Here is a 16,917-nt window from a genome sequence, read left to right as displayed (position 1 = left end):
CAGGTTACAGATGAGGAATCTGAGGTTCAGTGAGGTTAACTTTCTTTTAAGTAATGGAACTGTTCTTCACATGAAGTCTTAGTGAATTCTGGTATATAAAACCAATGAAGATAGCACTATTTTGATTGAAGAGTAGATGGGGTGGGGGACAATTATGTGGGGATGGGAATCTGCATACTCAGCTCTTTGGTCTCCTTTAGGCACTTCTCTGGAATCAGTAGGATTCCACTAAATAGTTTGGACACTCTCTCTGTATAACAAGCATAACAATTTGTTAAATTTTATGAATTTTCAGCTCCTTCGGATGTTATAGTTATACTGTGTCTGTTTCTCTTATGCTTCCTGGTCTGTCTGTCTTCGTTATAATTCCATCTATTGTTTAATAGCATTTTTGATTCATATAGGTATTTGTTCAGATAGTGGTGAATCTTTTGGCCTTCTATTTGTTTTCAGAGTGTTTTAATTAGAAATTAATCTTATTTATAGTTTAATTTACTTTGGAGCTTCTGATAACTAACTTTTCTTCGCTTTTCAGATTCTCTTTGTGGCCAGATGGGTTTGTATGGACAGGCTTGTCCATCTGTAACTTCATTAAGGTGAGTGTTCTTTTTTCCTTATTGGAACATGTAATGTTCTAAATGTTACACTGGTCAGGTCATACTAGAATGAATTTCAAGGTGAGGTTTGTAATAAAATATTGTTTGTTTTGTCAGACAGTGCTATTTGATGGGTTGGGAGATGTTTTTGCCTGCAGAGATATTTGTGGTAATGGGATTTGGATTTTAATTTTCACTTAGTGAATTCACATGTGTTTTTGTGTATGGAATAACAACATTTTTATACTTCATTTCTTTTAAAAAATATTCTTTCTACTTGTTTTAATTAGAAAATACACAGTAAATTTTGATTGCTTTTGTAGCAGATTAAATAAGACTTGGTGCTAGTTTTTATCTGTTTCTGAATGATGATGTAAACATGATACCTAGATTATCCTCATTTACACTAAATAAGTAAAGCTTAAAAAGTAGGAACTAAGTTGTATACAACCCAGTAGTCTTAGATTTTTTTGAAGTTGCTAAATCTTCTCTACAAATTAAATCTTACGAGAAATCCTGTGAATAAAACAGATACAGGACTTTTCTGTTTGCTTATTAGGGTTTCATGTTCTACCTTCACAATTGCCCCTGAGGGATTGTTACAGTTCCCAGAGCACAGTTTGAAAAAAATAACCTAAATCTAATCTGTTAATTGAAGTCTTTGAGACTAGAACATGGAGTGTTGATGGCAGTATCTACTGAACAAGTAACTGCTGGAGCTAGGTCTGTCATTTATTCATTCAGCATATTGAGCACCGAATATGTTGTCAGGCACCATTCTAAATGCTAGGACTCAAGCAGTGAACATAACAGATAAAAATTGTAATCATGGAGCTACATTCTAGTGAAGGGACAATTAAACAAGAAATATCTGTTAGTATGTATGGTGCCAAAGTGAGCACAAGAAGTATGTTAGTGACAGTGATGAGGGCTAAGGTGAAAAATAAAATAGAGAAGGGGAATGGGAAATATATGGGTGTGTGTTATTTTAGCCAAGGAAAGCTTTATTGAAATGGTGACATTTGAAAACCTGAAAGAGTGATGGATTCTTCCATTTTGGGTATGTGGAATGTGAGCATTCCAGGCAGAGGGAATCCAGGAACTGATAAGGCAGGAAACTTGCCTAACGTGTTGGAGGAACAATGAGGAAGTCAACATGGCTGGAACAGAGTAAGTGATGAAGAGAGTTGGGATTGCCCAGTTTTGGAGGGCAGAAGGAGAGAGAGGAGGAATAGAAAGTTGTTAGAGCCATGAATGCGAAGTCAAGGAATCCTAATGCTTGAAAGCAATTCTAGAATGCCATAGAAGAAAAATGAATTTGCATATTTAAATACGTGAACTTTCAGCAGGCCGAGGCTGGTTATCCTTTGTCCTCAGTAGAAAAGCTTTACTCTGGGCCATTATGGCACTTCTTTCCCTGAGAATGCATATCTAGCTTATTATGGAAATAGATGGAGAGATTGCTTTTCTACTTTGCTAGAGTCCATGTGTCCTCTGTCCCTAACTAACAACGGACACCTATACAGCTCTGAAAAGAACCTTTAAAAAAAAAAGACTATGATCATTTAATTTCCAAAGCTGCTGTGAAACTAATTGATGTAATAGTGATTACTGCCCAGTATGATGGGAAGAGTCATTTTACCCTCTTTTTTTTTTGAATATTTAAAACTTTGGGTATGGTTACATTGGGCTGTTTTGCAGACTTTAATCTTCTGCTGATTAGACTTCCTTAAAGATACTTTAGTTGTGGGATATGCTGAAATAATCCTATACTAAAGTCATTGAAATTTTAAACCTCTTTGAGTATTTATGTTTAGGTTTAAGCTTGTATGTGACATTGGGTTAGGAATAATGTATATCTAACTTGTTCTTGGTAGAAATTATAGAATTGGAAGGGATGATGAAAGAAAAGAATCATAAGTTATTTGATAATTTGTAACACTGTGTTATAATTCCTGTGCATAATATTCTAGGATCAAAATTTTTTGTGCATATAGCTATACATTTAGCATTTAATTAGTACTTTGTGGTGTCTGAGTTGGGTTATTTAGTATCCTCATATACATCTTTCATTTCTGTAATATTCTGTATAGTCTGTCTATAAAGCAGAGAGTTCCTATTCTTAAATGTGTGGGTAGAAAACCATTGTCATCAATTTTTTTTTTTTTTTTTTGGTAACTGGGAGCAAGCACTGAGTTTGATATAAGGGAGAGGAGAAAAGAATGACTGTTTTTTTGGTGGTGGTGGTGGGGGGGAGAAACCTGGATTACTTAAAGACACAGTAAATCTAGTCTACTTTTTCATAGTCTTCCCCAAACCAGAAATGGCCTCCCCAGCAACACTGTCCAAATAGGTATAGAGCTGGAACTCTTAAACCCACTGACAAACGCTTGTTTGCCATACCTCTCTTGTATGTACTACCTTTGTATCTTGTGTTATACTATCTGTATATCTAGAACATGGCTAGATTGAAAATAGGAAGTATATGAATTGGTGGAGAAGAACTGGATATGTGTGTCTGGGAATGAGAAAATGGGTAGGCAGGTAGGGATTTGTAAGTATAGGTAAGAGTGGGAGTGAACATTTTATTTGTAAATGAAGGTGGGGGTGAGATGAAAGTATGTGACATTTAAAAAGTTGGGTAGGAAAGAGTAGTCACTAAATCGGATTAAACCCCCCTTCACTCTTAAATATTTAGGCTAATAAACAAGTATTGTTTTTTGTAGATGATACTGGATATTTAATCAGAATATGTTAGAATTATTTTTAAAATTGCACTTGCTGTATTTTATGTATTAGGAAGTAATATGTTTATTGTAGAAAATTTGGAAAGACAGAAAGAGAGCCATTGTTAATGTCTATATCATGTAATTCTATAACAGTAGATACATTATGTGAAATAGAAAAAGGCACCCCATATTTTCTTTAAAGGAAAGATTGCAAAAGATTTTGTAGCGATAGCAAGATACACTCTTTAATTTAAACTAGTTACTTTTAATTGACACTTTGTTTTTCTTTGCTTGTGGATATAGGTAGCATTGAATTTTAGCAGAACTTACTGTAACAATATTATATTCTATATAATGAGACTTTTTTTTTTTTTTTAAATCAGGGTCCTGTCGGGGCAGAAATCACACCACTTGTTTGAACAGAGATATTTTAACAGAATCATTAACTGTGTATAAAGTTGTTAAGTAGGTAACAGAAAAGATAAAAATAAAAACCAAGTATCGGGGAGAGACACTTCACGAAGCATCTACCAGCCCCAAGGGCTTAAAGATCAAAGGGAAAACCTAGAGACTTAGGAGAAAGGGTCCTGTAGAACCAAAACTCAGACCTTTGAGGAGAAAGCACTACCTGGCTGGTGCTGGTGTCTGAGCTTGAAAGAGGGGTGACCCCTGAGGAGTGGGTATTGACTGGTCTTTGTGTCTTTCCTGGGGGTGTGATGAAGATAGTTCCACAAGTCTTGGGAAAACTATAAACTGGATTCCCTTATACAATAGGGAGGATCTCCTGTTGTGGGGGTGAAGAACTCTTTGTTGGGGTAATGCTCTTATGAAGCCCAAAGAATAGACAGGAAGGCACTAGTATCTTTTTCCTTCTCCAGGGTTTCAATCCATCTTTAAATGCTCCCTCCTGGCAGAGTCTTATAGGAAACCAACTGGCAAATCACAAATGTGGTTTGCAGAGTTCCAGTTTTCAGCATCATTAAGGCAGATTGGGAAGTGGGGAAGGGAGTTTGGAGCTGAGAGGTAATGACTTAATAACTTGTTCCAACAAACTACTAAGTAGGGCATAAAAAGATGTTTTTTCAGATCTGTTTTGCATACAGTGTTTATGTGATTTTAGTAGAATACTTACATGTTGCTAAAAGAAAAAACAATCCTAACTTTGTAAATCATGTGAATTTATATTAAAAATTGATGTAAGGGGCGCCTGGGTGGCACAGCGGTTAAGTGTCTGCCTTCAGCTCAGGGCGTGATCCCGGCGTTATGGGATCGAGCCCCACATCAGGCTCCTCCGCTGGGAGCCTGCTTCTTCCTCTCCCACTCCCCATGCTTGTGTTCCCTCTCTAGCTGGCTGTCTCTATCTCTGTCGAATAAATAAATAAAATCTTTAAAAAATAAAAATTGATGTAAGATTCGTAGATATTCCTTGCAATCTGAATCAGTTGCATTCATATCCTGAGTTTGGGTAGTAAGAGTCTAGATAGTGAATAGTGGGTCCTTTACATTTGTTCAGTTCCTCAGTTTTGGATAATAAGAATGAGAATTCAGATGATGATTGATATGGTCTCTATGAAACAATAGAATCTTAAAAATTTAGCAGAATCTGCTTGATTCCTGAGTTGGTATAAGATGTTTTTGAATAGTGAGATGTACCTGTATTTTCTTTCCATGTACAGATTCAGTAAGAGCAAAAACCGAAAAAGTAGAAACTTTCCTTGAACATTTGCTTTATGTAGACTAGTAAACACACATGTGTATATAACCTACTTCTTTCACATGTTGTAGCAGTAGACTGTTGTTATAATTTGGTTTGATTAAAGCAAAATAAAATTTGATGTTTCTTTAGACTTGGTCAGATGAGGCCCTTTCTGCATTGCCTGATATTTATTAGAGGATTGATTTTACAGTTCACATGTATATAAATCCTGGGACACTGGGGGTTATCAGTAGGACTATAAGTAGTTTCTGGCGACATTACCTTCTGCCTGAGATCTCTTCCTTTTGTTGTTGTTGTTCTATTTTTATCCCTTTTTGCACTTGCTTTTTCCTTTTTGTTATGCTTCTCCCTTAAATAAATAAATCTTTTTTTATTTTAGAGAGAGCCCCCCCCCACAGTCTGTGACCTGGGGGAGGGGCAGCGGGAGAGGGAATCCTCAAGCGGATTCCCTGCTGAGCACAGAGCCCAATATGGGGCTCTATCCCACGACCTTGATACCATGACCAAGCCAAAATCAAGTTGGCCTTTTAACCGACTGAGCCACCCAGGTGACCCTGTTAATGCTTCTCCCTTAAAGATGCCTTTTCTTTCTTTCTTTTTTTTTTTTTTTTTAAAGATTTTGTTTATTTTGAAAGAGATAGAGACAGCCAGCGAGAGAGGGAACACAAGCATGGGGAGTGGGAGAGGAAGAAGCAGGCTCCCAGCGGAGGAGCCTGATGTGGGGCTTGATCCCACAACACCGGGATCACGCCCTGAGCCGAAGGCAGACGCTTAACCGCTGTGCCACCCAGGCGCCCCAAAGATGCCTTTTCTTATTGATCCAGTCTGTCTGTTTAGGCTATACTAAGAGACACATGGGGATATTTTAGCACCAGAGAATCTCATGTGTTAGTGTCCCAGATGAATTTCCTGTCCATCTGTTTCCTCATTTCTCTTCTCTTGATTTTGATGACCCTGCTATTTAGAATGACCAGAGAAGGGTAGATTTATTTTAAGACCTCCTGCTGCCTTGTTTCTGGTAACAGGCTTGGTATTGTTAAGGCAGCTCTGGTATATAGTCTTAGAATTAGGTAGATAGAGGCTTAAACCTCTGCCACATATTGCCCATATGATCTTGGAAAGTTGCCTCACTTTTCCCAATTTTGCTGTAATAGGGTTGTTAATGCTTACCTCACTGGTCTGTTAGAATTCATGGGATAAAATATACACATAGGTCACCTGGCATGTTTTTTCCTCTTTTCTCTTCTTCAGCAGTAGAAAACAAAAGGGATCATCATTTTTAGAATGAAAGAGGACAGGTTTGTATCCTTTGCTGTCAGCTCAAGAACATAGGGATTTGTTTTCTCACTTCTATTTCCCCTTCACTCTGAATTCTTAGATTCTAGAGTATCTACCAGTAGTGTTCAGGTTTGCAACTGGCCTTCAGGCTAAGAATGTTGCTGACATTGAATATTACATGTTTATTATATTCATAATTTTATGCTATTAGGTCTCTCCCACACAGTGGCAAAAATAGCTTTTGCATTATCATGCCATAGTTCATCATTGTTACCATGTTGATCAAGCTTTTGGGGGGAATTGATAGAATCCATTAATTTGTATGTTTAGGTGTGGCATATTCCAATTAAAGAGTAATGAGAAACCCTCTTAATCTTGACAGTCATAGAAACTTTTCTAAACATATTTTGAACTTTTCTGGCTTACCTTGTAAAGCTTTACTGTCTGATATAGTAACTACTATGTGGCTACTTAAATTAATTAAAAATAAAAACAAAAAAAAAATCAGTTTCTTAGTCACAGTAACCCTATTTTAAGTGCTCAGTAGCCACACATGGCTAATGGCTATCATACTGGGTAGCACCATACATTTCCATTGCTACAGAAAGTTCTGTCGGACAGTGCTGGCTTAGAACATCCTAAATGTAATCTAATCTTTGATCTAAGATGACTGAATGTCCTAGGCCTTCCATTTCTGAATATTAGGTATTGAAGAGTATCATTGACTAGTCATTGACTTAAGGACATACAACTGAAAGTTACTTTTGTGACTAAATATATTGACTTTCGGGGCGCCTGGGTGGCACAGTGGTTAAGCGTTTGCCTTCAGCTCAGGGCGTGATCCCGATGTTCTGGGATCGAGTCCCACGTCAGGCTCCTCCGCTGGGAGCCGGCTTCTTCCTCTCCCACTCCCCCTGCTTGTGTTCCCTCTCTCGCTGGCTGTCTCTATCTCTGTCGAATAAATAAATAAAATCTTTAAAAAAAAAATAAATATATTGACTTTGATATCTAGCATTCATGGTGTTCTCACTACTAGACCAGGCATTATTTAAGCATTTTAAAGTATATTAATTAAATCCCTCCAACAGCTCTATAAGTTTGGTGCCATTATTGTCTTCATTTCATAAATGGGGAAATAGAGATACAAAAGTTAAGCTTAGCTGAAGGACATGCAGTGAATAAAGGGACAGAGCTGGGATTCGAATGTAGGCCTTGCTCCAGGGCCCGTGCTCTTAATCACGAAGTTCTGCCTCTTGGTTGTCAGTATTCATCATAATTTGGGGTGTTTTCTTAAAAATGAGGGATGTCAAAAATATTTCACTTAATTGAGGATATATAAAAATAATTATAGGGGCGTCTGGGTGGCACAGCGGTTAAGCATCTGCCTTTGGCTCAGGGCGTGATCCCGGTGTTATGGGATCGAGCCCCACATCAGGCTCCTCCGCTATGAGCCTGCTTCTTCCTCTCCCACTCCCCCTGTTTGTGTTCCCTCTCTCCCTGGCTGTCTCTATCTCTGTCGAATAAATAAATAAAATCTTTAAAAAAAATAATTATAAAAGGGAAATATCAATGCAGGAAACTGGAAAGAAGTGATAGAAAACTAATGATTTGTTCTGAAATATGTTCTCTAAAATTGAAAAAAAAAATCTTATGAAAGGAAGCTTTTTTTTATGGGGAGATGGTGGAGAAATTTGAGTTGTCATGAATTCATATATGTGGGGGGAATAATATCAGAGGTAATAGGGAATAAAAAGCATCCCTGGGTATATTGGCAAAGTAAAAGAGGAGTTAAATATAAAATCTGGCCCTGTCAACAGTGTATAAGGTATAAAATAATGCTGAAAAATAAAAAAGTGTTATGATTTGATTTAGTGAACTTATTTAAACATTTTAATGCATATAGAGTGGTATCTCTCTGTGATTTTAATTTGTCTTTCCCTGTTGACTAATGATGTTGTACATCTTTTCATGTTCTTATTGACTACCTGTATGTCTTTATTCAAATCTTTTGCACATTTTAAAACTGGGTAGTGTTGTCTTACTGCTTTGTAAGAGTTCTTTAAATATTCTGGACATGATTTTTTTGTTAGAGCAAAAAAGTTTTAAATTTTTTGTTTCCAGTTTCTTTTTTTCTTTTATGTTTTTTTCTTTTTATGTCTTAGCTGAGAAATCCTAACTACTTCCACATCTCTCTCTCTCTCTCTCTCTCTCTCTCTCTCACACACACACACACACACACACACACACACACACACACACACACGCACACATTTAAAACAGCTTTAAAAAAGCACCTTTACGGAGATGCAGTTGACATAGTATGATTTGATAAGTTCTCCCCCATAAAATTACTAGCACAATAATCCATCATTTTCAGAAGTTTCCTGGTGTTGCTGTGTGATTCTTCCCTCTTGTCACTTTCTGCGAGATACCAACTGATCTGCTTTTCTGCCCCAAATGTATGTTTGCATTTTCTCAAGTATAGAACTGGAACTGTACAGTATGTATTCTTTCATTTGTCTGGCTTCTTTCATTTAGCATAATTACCTTGAGATTCACTGGTGTCACTGCATGTATCAGTGGTTCGTACCTTTTTGTTCCATTGGATATATGTGCAACAACATTTACTTGTTGATGCATATTTGGATTGTTCTCCAGTTTTAGCTATTACAAGTAAAAATGCTGTGAACATTTATATGTATGTCTTTTTGTGAACATATGATTTATTTTGGGTGAATACTTGGGAATGAAATGATTGGATCATATGGTAGATTTATGTTTAACTTTTTAAGAAACTGTCAAACTGTTTTTGAAAGTGATGTACCGTTTTACATTCCCACTAGCAGTGTGTGAGAATTCTAGTTACTCCATATTTTTGGCACACTTGAGTACAGTTATAGTAGGTATGTAGTGATACCTTAGTATAATTTTAATTTGTGATTTTTTTTAATGACTAATGATCTTGAGCATCTTTTCATGTGCTTCTTTACCATCATATATCTTCTTGTTGATGTATCTGTTCAGATCTTTTGCCCATTTAAAAAAATTGGGTGTTTTTTATTAAGTTTTGAAAAGATATATGCTTTGTATTTTTAGATATTTTAAGATATATGCTTTATATATTTTAAGATATATGCTTCGTATTTTCTTCCAGTCTGTGGCTTGTCTTTTTATTCTCCCAGTGGTGTCTTTTGAAGAACAGAAGTTTTTAATTTTGATAAAGTCCAACTTACCAGTTGATTTATTTTATGAATTGTGATTTTTTTTTCATGTCTTATGTGGGAAATATTTGCTTAACCAAATGTTACAAAGGTTTTCTCTCATGATTTCTTCTAAATGTCTTATAGTTTTAGCTTTTACTTTCAGTGGTTCACTTTGCAGGTTTTTGTGTATGTGAGATAAGGGATGTTGTTCATATTTTTGTCATACAGATAACCAATTGTTTCAGCATCATTGTTTGAAAAGTCTTTCCTAACTTGTTTTGGCACCTTTATTAAAAATCAGTTGACCAGTAAAATAAGCGAAGGGGCTTAAGAGGTATAGAATTCCAGTTATAGAATAAATAAGTCATGGAGATGAAAAGTATAGCATAGGAAGTAAATTAGTAATATTGTAGTAATGTTATTACTGGTCAACTTACTGTACTTACAGTGGTGAGCATTGAATAACACAGAATTGTGGATTCAATATGTTGTACACCTAAAACTCCTATAACATTGTATGTCAACTATACTTCAGTAATAATAATAATAATAAATCAATTGACCGTATATGGGTGGGTCCATTTTTGGACCCTGTTCTGTTGATTTATATGTCTATCCTTTTACTAAAACCACTTGTCTTGGTTATTGTAGTTTTACGGTAAGTGTTGAAATCTGGTAGTCATAAGTACTCTTTTCTCTTCAAGTTGAGAAAAGAACCTGATAATTCAATATATGCTTAATGGTGGGTTGAAAGTTGAGGTAAAGAAAAATCATATTTACAAATCGCCAAGTAAATTTTTAGAAGATGGTAAAGAACTTGATTGAGCACTTGAGAGGAAATGGGTCGTTCCATTAAGAAAAGATTGTGATGATTTGTGGAAGAAGTTGCTATGCTTGATGAGAAGAAAAAGGATAAAGTCTGTGTTAAAGACAGCAAAGCTGAGAAACTTTGAAGTGATGATGACAAGAAACAAAAAATAGAAACAAAATGTGGGGTCTTTGGGAGCCAATAGTAGAACAAGCAGGATAAATCTCTAGGCAGAGAGACTCCCTTAGGGTCTACTAAATTTAAGCTTTTTACAGTTTACTAGGAAATGTTCTACACTAAATAGCACTGGGATTTCTGTGGAAGTTAGTCCTTTTCAGACCCTTTCACAACCATGGGATGATAATCAGTATTGATGTATTATGTAAGCTGATAATGATGGACGTGCTGTTAGAACAGAAGGTCTGTTCATTTTGATTTCAGCAGTATGGTCAGTTGACTCAGTGAGATTCCCAAAGATTCTAGCTTAACTCCTTCCCACTTTTCGGAATTACCTCAATGAATATGCCTTTGACTGGTATAGTTCTGTAGTTTTGCTCTCTTTCAGTGATTATTGTTTTAAAGTTTAGAATTGAGTGTCTTCTCCACCCAGATCCCTCCCTCTCCACTCACTTTTAAAATTTTTTGGTCATTTCTTAGGAAAACTAAAGTCTGTTTAGTGTAATAGACTGAGTTCAGTCTAATTTTTCTTTTAACCTAGACATTCTTGAAATAGTAACAAGGAATCTAAAAATAGACATTAGAGTGCATTTATGAACAACTCTAACTCAAGAGATATATGCGTATTATAGACATTCTATATTGTTAAATGGCTGTATGTCAAATTACTTATTTAAGAAGACTTAAAGGAAATTTAGAGGTTGATTTTTGGCCTTTTCAGATTCTGTGCACCTCACGAAAGGCCTGATGTTACCTACTTGTTGTGGCCAGGGAAACTTAAATGATACCAAACATTTTAATTTAATTTTTATTTATTTATTTATTTTTAAAGACTTTTGTTATTTACCTGAGAGTGAGAAAGAGCAAGCACGAGTTGGGGGGTGGGAGGTAGAGGGAGAGGAGAAACAGAGCCTGATTGGGGCTGGGGTGTTGATCCCAGGATCCTGGGATCATGACCTTGAAAGGCGGATACTTAACTGAGCCCCCCAGGTGTTCCACCATGTGGAACTGAATTCAGCTATTTTTGTTGTACGCTCTACACTATGGAGACTTCATTGACAAGGGAGAAAACAAGCAAGCATGTCATTTTTTTTAAAAAGGGGTCTAATAGTTGTCATTTGTGTTCCCAGACATTACTCTGTGTGCCAGACATTAACTCTGTTTTAGGGTGATACATATATATTTTGTCATTTACTACTCACAGCAAATCTGTGAGACTTAAACAGGTTTGTTTGACTTGTCTAAGGATGCAGTTGATAAGTGGAATTCAAGCTTTTTCAGTGACTCAAAAGTCCTTACTCTTTTCATTACATTGTGCTATATTGGAAACTGTGATCTTTGAGTTGATGAGTTATTATAACATGGTTCTTAAATTTTTTGGTCTCTCGGGGTGCCTGGGTGGCACAGCGGTTACGCGTCTGCCTCCGGCTCAGGGCGTGATCCCGGCGTTCTGGGATCGAGCCCCACATCAGGCTCCTCTGCTGTGAGCCTGCTTCTTCCTCTCCCACTCCCCCTGCTCGTGTACCCTCTCTCGCTGGCTGTCTCTATCTCTGTCAAATAAATAAGTAAAATCTTAAAAAAAAAAAAAATTTTTTTTTTTGGTCTCAAAAATTATTTAGTATCCAAAGAGCTTTTGTTTATGTGTTATATCTATTAAAATTTATTGTGTTTCTTAAAACTAAGAAAAAATTAAAATATTTATTAATTTACATAGAAATGACAGCAAACCCATGATACGCTAACATAGACAATATGTTTTGTGAAACATTAACCATATTTTCCAAAACAAAACAAAGTGAGTCAGAAGATTGGCATTGCTTTACATTTTTTAAAATTTTTAAACATTTTTTTATTTTTTAAAGATTTTATTTATTTGCCAGAGAGCGCACAAGCAGGGGAGTGGCAGGCAGAGGGAGAAGCAGGCTCCATGCTGAGCAAGGATCCTGACGTGTGACTTAATCCCAGGACCCTGAGCCGAAGGCAGATGCTTAACCAGCTGAGCTACCCAGGTGTCCCAACACTTTTGCAAATTTTAAAAACTGATTTAATAGAGACAGCTGGATTCTCATCTCTGCCTCTGCATTCAGTCTGATGTGATAACACCCATCACATAGCATGTGAAAAAGCTCCACTTGTACACTTATCAGAGGATGAGAGTGGAAAAGGCAGGTGACGTCTTATTATGGAAATTGTTTTGACCCTTTAGATTCCTTGAAGGGTGTCTGGACCACACTTTGAGGACAACTGAATCCTAGACATCACATATAAGAGTTTAAGCTGTTTAGCATTTTATGTGCATCATACTTAACCTGAAAGGTAAGACAGGATTACCTTCCACGATGTTCGCCTCTGCCAGCACTGATGCCATACTACTGGTATAATGTATAGTGAGTTGAAGCAGTGTGGTTATAGAGAGGTTAGGATAAACACTTTAATGAGATACGATGAACCATGTATTTTAAACTAAGTATAAGGAGTATTGATAGCAGAATCCGTCTGGGTTTTTAGCCTTTTTTTTTTTTTTTTAAGTATTTTATTTATTTATTTATTTGAGAGCAAGCCAAAGAGAAAGCACAGGCAGGGGGAGAGGGAGAAGCAGACTCCCTGATGAGCAGGGAGCCCAATGTGGCGCTTGATCCCAGAACCCTGGGGTCATGACCTGAGCCGAAGGCAAACGTTTAACAGACCAAGCCACCCAGGAGCCCCAAGGTTTTTAACTTTTTTTTTTTTTTTTTTTAAGAGAGAGCAAGCCCCCGCACAGGTGCACACAAGCAGAGGAGGGGCAGAGGGAGGGAGAGAGAATCCTAAGCAGGCTCAAAGCTCAGCAGCACAGAGCCCAACACGGGGCTCGATCCAGGACCCTGAGCCAAAATCAAGAGTCAGATGCTTAACTGTCTGAGACACCCAGGTGCCCCTGTGTGGGTTTTTTTTTTTTTTTAAGATTTTATTTATTTATGTGACAGACAGCCAGCGAGAGAGGGAACACAGCAGGGGAGTGGGAGAGGAAGAAGCAAGCTCCCGGCGTACGAGCCTGCTGTGGGACTCGATCTCGATCCGGGAATGCCGGCATCATGCCCTGAGCCGAAGGCAGACGCTTAACGACTGCGCTACCCAGGCGCCCCCCCACCGTGTGGGTATTTAAATAATAGCTACAAAGATGGCTTTGAATGTTCTTTTGTTAAAGGGACTAGTGTTCATCAGTCTTTCCAGCTACTCGGAGACAAATTCCAGTAGGTGAAATTTAAATGCAAAATACAGTATTTACTTGATGACAGAATATAGTTGAGACCATGGTTAATGTCCAAAAATGTTTATTTTTCCTTCCTACATTATGGAGCAAAAGATACCTAAGATGAGAATTACACATATAGTGTGAAAATATCTTTTGACCACGTGATCCCTAAGTTTGTACCCTGAATGGAGTCTAACTATGAGCATGGCTTGTATGAATTTAGAATACAGTTTTATTATTTATTTTTTATTTTTTAAAGATTTTATGTATTTATTTGACAGAGACAGCCAGCGAGAGGCGGAACACAAGCAGGGCGAGTGGGAGAGGAAGAAGCAGGCTCCTAGCGGAGGAGCCTGATGTGGGGCTTGATCCCAGAACGCTGGGATCACGCCCTGAACCGAAGGGACGCTTAACGACTGCGCCACCCAGGCACCCCTAGAATATAGTTTTATGAATTTAAGATAATATGTGGAGTCATTTAGAGAGAATCTAGAGAAGAACAATAAACGTATTAGGGTTCCAAATTCAGATCCTATTGGAGAAGTTCTGGACTTTAAACTTCAGAAAAAGGAACCCAAGTTGTGTTAATATTGTAAAATATGTGAAGCATCATTATGAATAGAGCTCTGACCAGTTCTCATTTTCCAAGAGAGAATTTAAAGAAATTTTCTTCTCTGTAGCAAGGGAGATCTAGATTAGTCAGTTAAAACTTTTAAATTTTTTTTTTTAAGATTTTATTTATTTGACAGAGAGAGAGACAGCCAGCGAGAGAGGGAACACAAGCAGGGGGAGTGGGAGAGGAAGAAGCAGGCTCCCAGCAGAGCAGGGAGCCTGATGTGGGGCTCGATCCCAGGACCCAGGGATCACGCCCTGAGCCAAAGGCAGACGCTCAGCGACTGAACTACCCAGGCACCCCTAGTTAAACCTTTTTTTAAAAAAATCCCACATACCTTAGAGTTACATACCTTAGAACAGATTAAGTTGTGAACTTTTCTTCCCTTGGAGATCTTAAAGAATATTGTTAGTCTCCAAAATAGGTAATACCAGGACTTTAAAAAATGACCGAATGAGGTTCTTTTTCATTTCTGACTTTATGATAAATAACTCTGAAATCACAATAGTTTTACAAATGACAGTTGTCTCACTAAATCGCATAGATTTTTGCATTAGCTGTGTTGAGAATATTCTTGGAATTTTAGGGGGGAAGAGAAGTTGTCAAAGTCAAGAGGTTTGAAGAGTCACCTACTATTTGTGTATTGGATTCCTTCTCCTAAATTGTGATTCCTCCACCTGTATTTTCACTTCAAACCCATGAGGATTTTTCAGCTTATTTTTAAAAAAGGTCATTGCTTATAGGAAGTCTAAAGACTCAGTTAGTCATACCTTTGTGGAGATTAGTTTGATACTGTCCATTTTTCTCCTAAACGGAGCTGTTTTGGAAAGGTGGGAGTTTTCACTGGAAGAGAAGAGCAAGTAATTTTGGAGTTTATAATACATTGGGGGCCAATATTAGAGGCTTAGGGCATGTGAGATGGGGAGAACTAGGGTATAGAGAGTAGTTAGAAGTATGCCAGATAGAAACCATATTGAAATTTTGTCAGGATTAAGCTGGGTTTGCACCAGGAAAATGGAAAAGCTTATTTCTTTTATTTCGCTGTTACTCCTTTGTCTCTCTGCTGCAAGATACCCAGCTGGGCTTTTATACTCAAGAACTGTTGACTTAGAATTCCTTTATGGAATAAATAGGATTTTGTGGGCTGCTTCGGGTATCATCATCATATCATCTTATTTCTATTGGGGAAAAGTATGTTCTCAATTCTCATATATAGTCTACAAACAAAATTTTAAAACCTAATCCATTCTGGGTCACTTTAGAGTAAATATGAGGGGCTCATTTCCATTGAGGCTGATAAACGATTGTTGTGTCATTTAGGACGTGTAAGTCTAAAACCACTGAGTAAGAGTGACAGCCATTTAAAATGTAGAAAATTCTGTGGTGCCTGGCTGGCTCATTTGGTGGAGTGTGCAACATTTGATCTTGGTTGAGTTTGAGCCCCACATTGGGTGTAGAGATTACATAAAATCTTTTTAAAAAATGAGGTAAAATTTAGAAAGTTCTGAACAGTATGAATTTGGTAATAAAATTATTGACTGTGTGTAGAAACTATTCTTAGTGCTTTGTATGCATTAACTCATTTAATCCTCACAGCAATCCTTTGGGTTGGGTACTATTTTTATCTTCATCTTACAGACGAGGGAACTAAGACATAAAGAGGTTAATTTACTTGTGTAAGGTCATATAGTTCAAAGTGGAAGAGTTTGGATTCTAATGCAGGTAGACTTGCTCAAGAGCCTGTGTTCTTAATTACTAAGTTGTATCTTTTCCAATGTAGGATGCTGTTAATTTTGCTGAAATTGAGCTTAGAGTAGAAACTTTGATTTTGCTGGTATATGAAAACTAAAGTAATACCAGCTACTTTTGCTTGGAAATAGCTTAAATTATTACTTCATTTTTAAGTTAAAATTTTATTTTATGTCATATGGTTATAAAATATAAAGCCAGTCTGTAGTAGATTATATTATTTCTTTTTAGGTTTCCACCACAGTTTCCCCCTGTGGGTACACCAGTATTCACATGTATTCTTTCCTATCTATTGAACTTACTTGCTCTTTTCCCAAGGGAGACAACCCAGAGTTTCTTTCAGTTATTATAATTAGCTGAAAATGTAAGCTCTTTAGGTGCAGTCTCTTTCATCAGATCTTGGTGTGGCTTCTTGCTCTTCAAAGATCTATAAACTATAAAAGATGAGCTACTTACATTCTACCTAATATATACTGGTGGAGAAGGAATTAGGATAACAGCAATAAAAGGTATTATTCAGAAAGGGGGATAATGGGAAACGCTCAATAGTCATTAGTGCATTATAAAATCTTACTGGGTAGGAGTGAGAGTGACTTCTTGACAGTGTAATAAGTTCCTTGATTTTGCTCTTTGGTAGGGCCTCCATTGTCTCCTGTGCCTTCTGAAAGGTCCTAACTTGTCCATTATCTTCCATGGCCACATCTGAGATGAATATTAGTGAAGATGCCCTTTCTGGGAAATGTACAGCTTTTATAGCCTCTGGTTGATGAGCTTGGGTATTAATTTTGGAAACTTAAGAGGCTTTTGTAGTCTAG

At 37.1% G+C, this 16,917-nt stretch overlaps 1 protein-coding gene across 3 annotated transcripts in view; it reads left to right on the top strand.

Annotated features, from left to right (window-relative positions):
• The first annotated feature begins 533 nt into the window (after nucleotides 1-533).
• Nucleotides 534-16,917, top strand: part of FOXJ3 (forkhead box J3) — a 122,774-nt gene continuing 106,390 nt past the window's right edge. For 2 of the 3 annotated variants that reach the window (XM_011234972.2, XM_011234971.2), the window contains exon 1: nucleotides 540-596. In XM_011234972.2, the coding sequence (XP_011233274.1) occupies nucleotides 553-596 (44 nt within the window). In that variant the 5' untranslated portion in view covers nucleotides 540-552. Of the gene's footprint in view, nucleotides 597-16,917 lie in introns of all 3 variants that reach the window. The other variant, XM_034650376.1, reaches the window with a different exon arrangement.

This window comes from Ailuropoda melanoleuca, chromosome 2 (assembly GCF_002007445.2).
Source record: "Ailuropoda melanoleuca isolate Jingjing chromosome 2, ASM200744v2, whole genome shotgun sequence".
Lineage (NCBI taxonomy): Eukaryota > Metazoa > Chordata > Mammalia > Carnivora > Ursidae > Ailuropoda > Ailuropoda melanoleuca.
The sequence above is the reverse complement of the archived record's forward strand: the minus strand, read 5'-3'. Positions and strand labels throughout refer to the sequence as shown.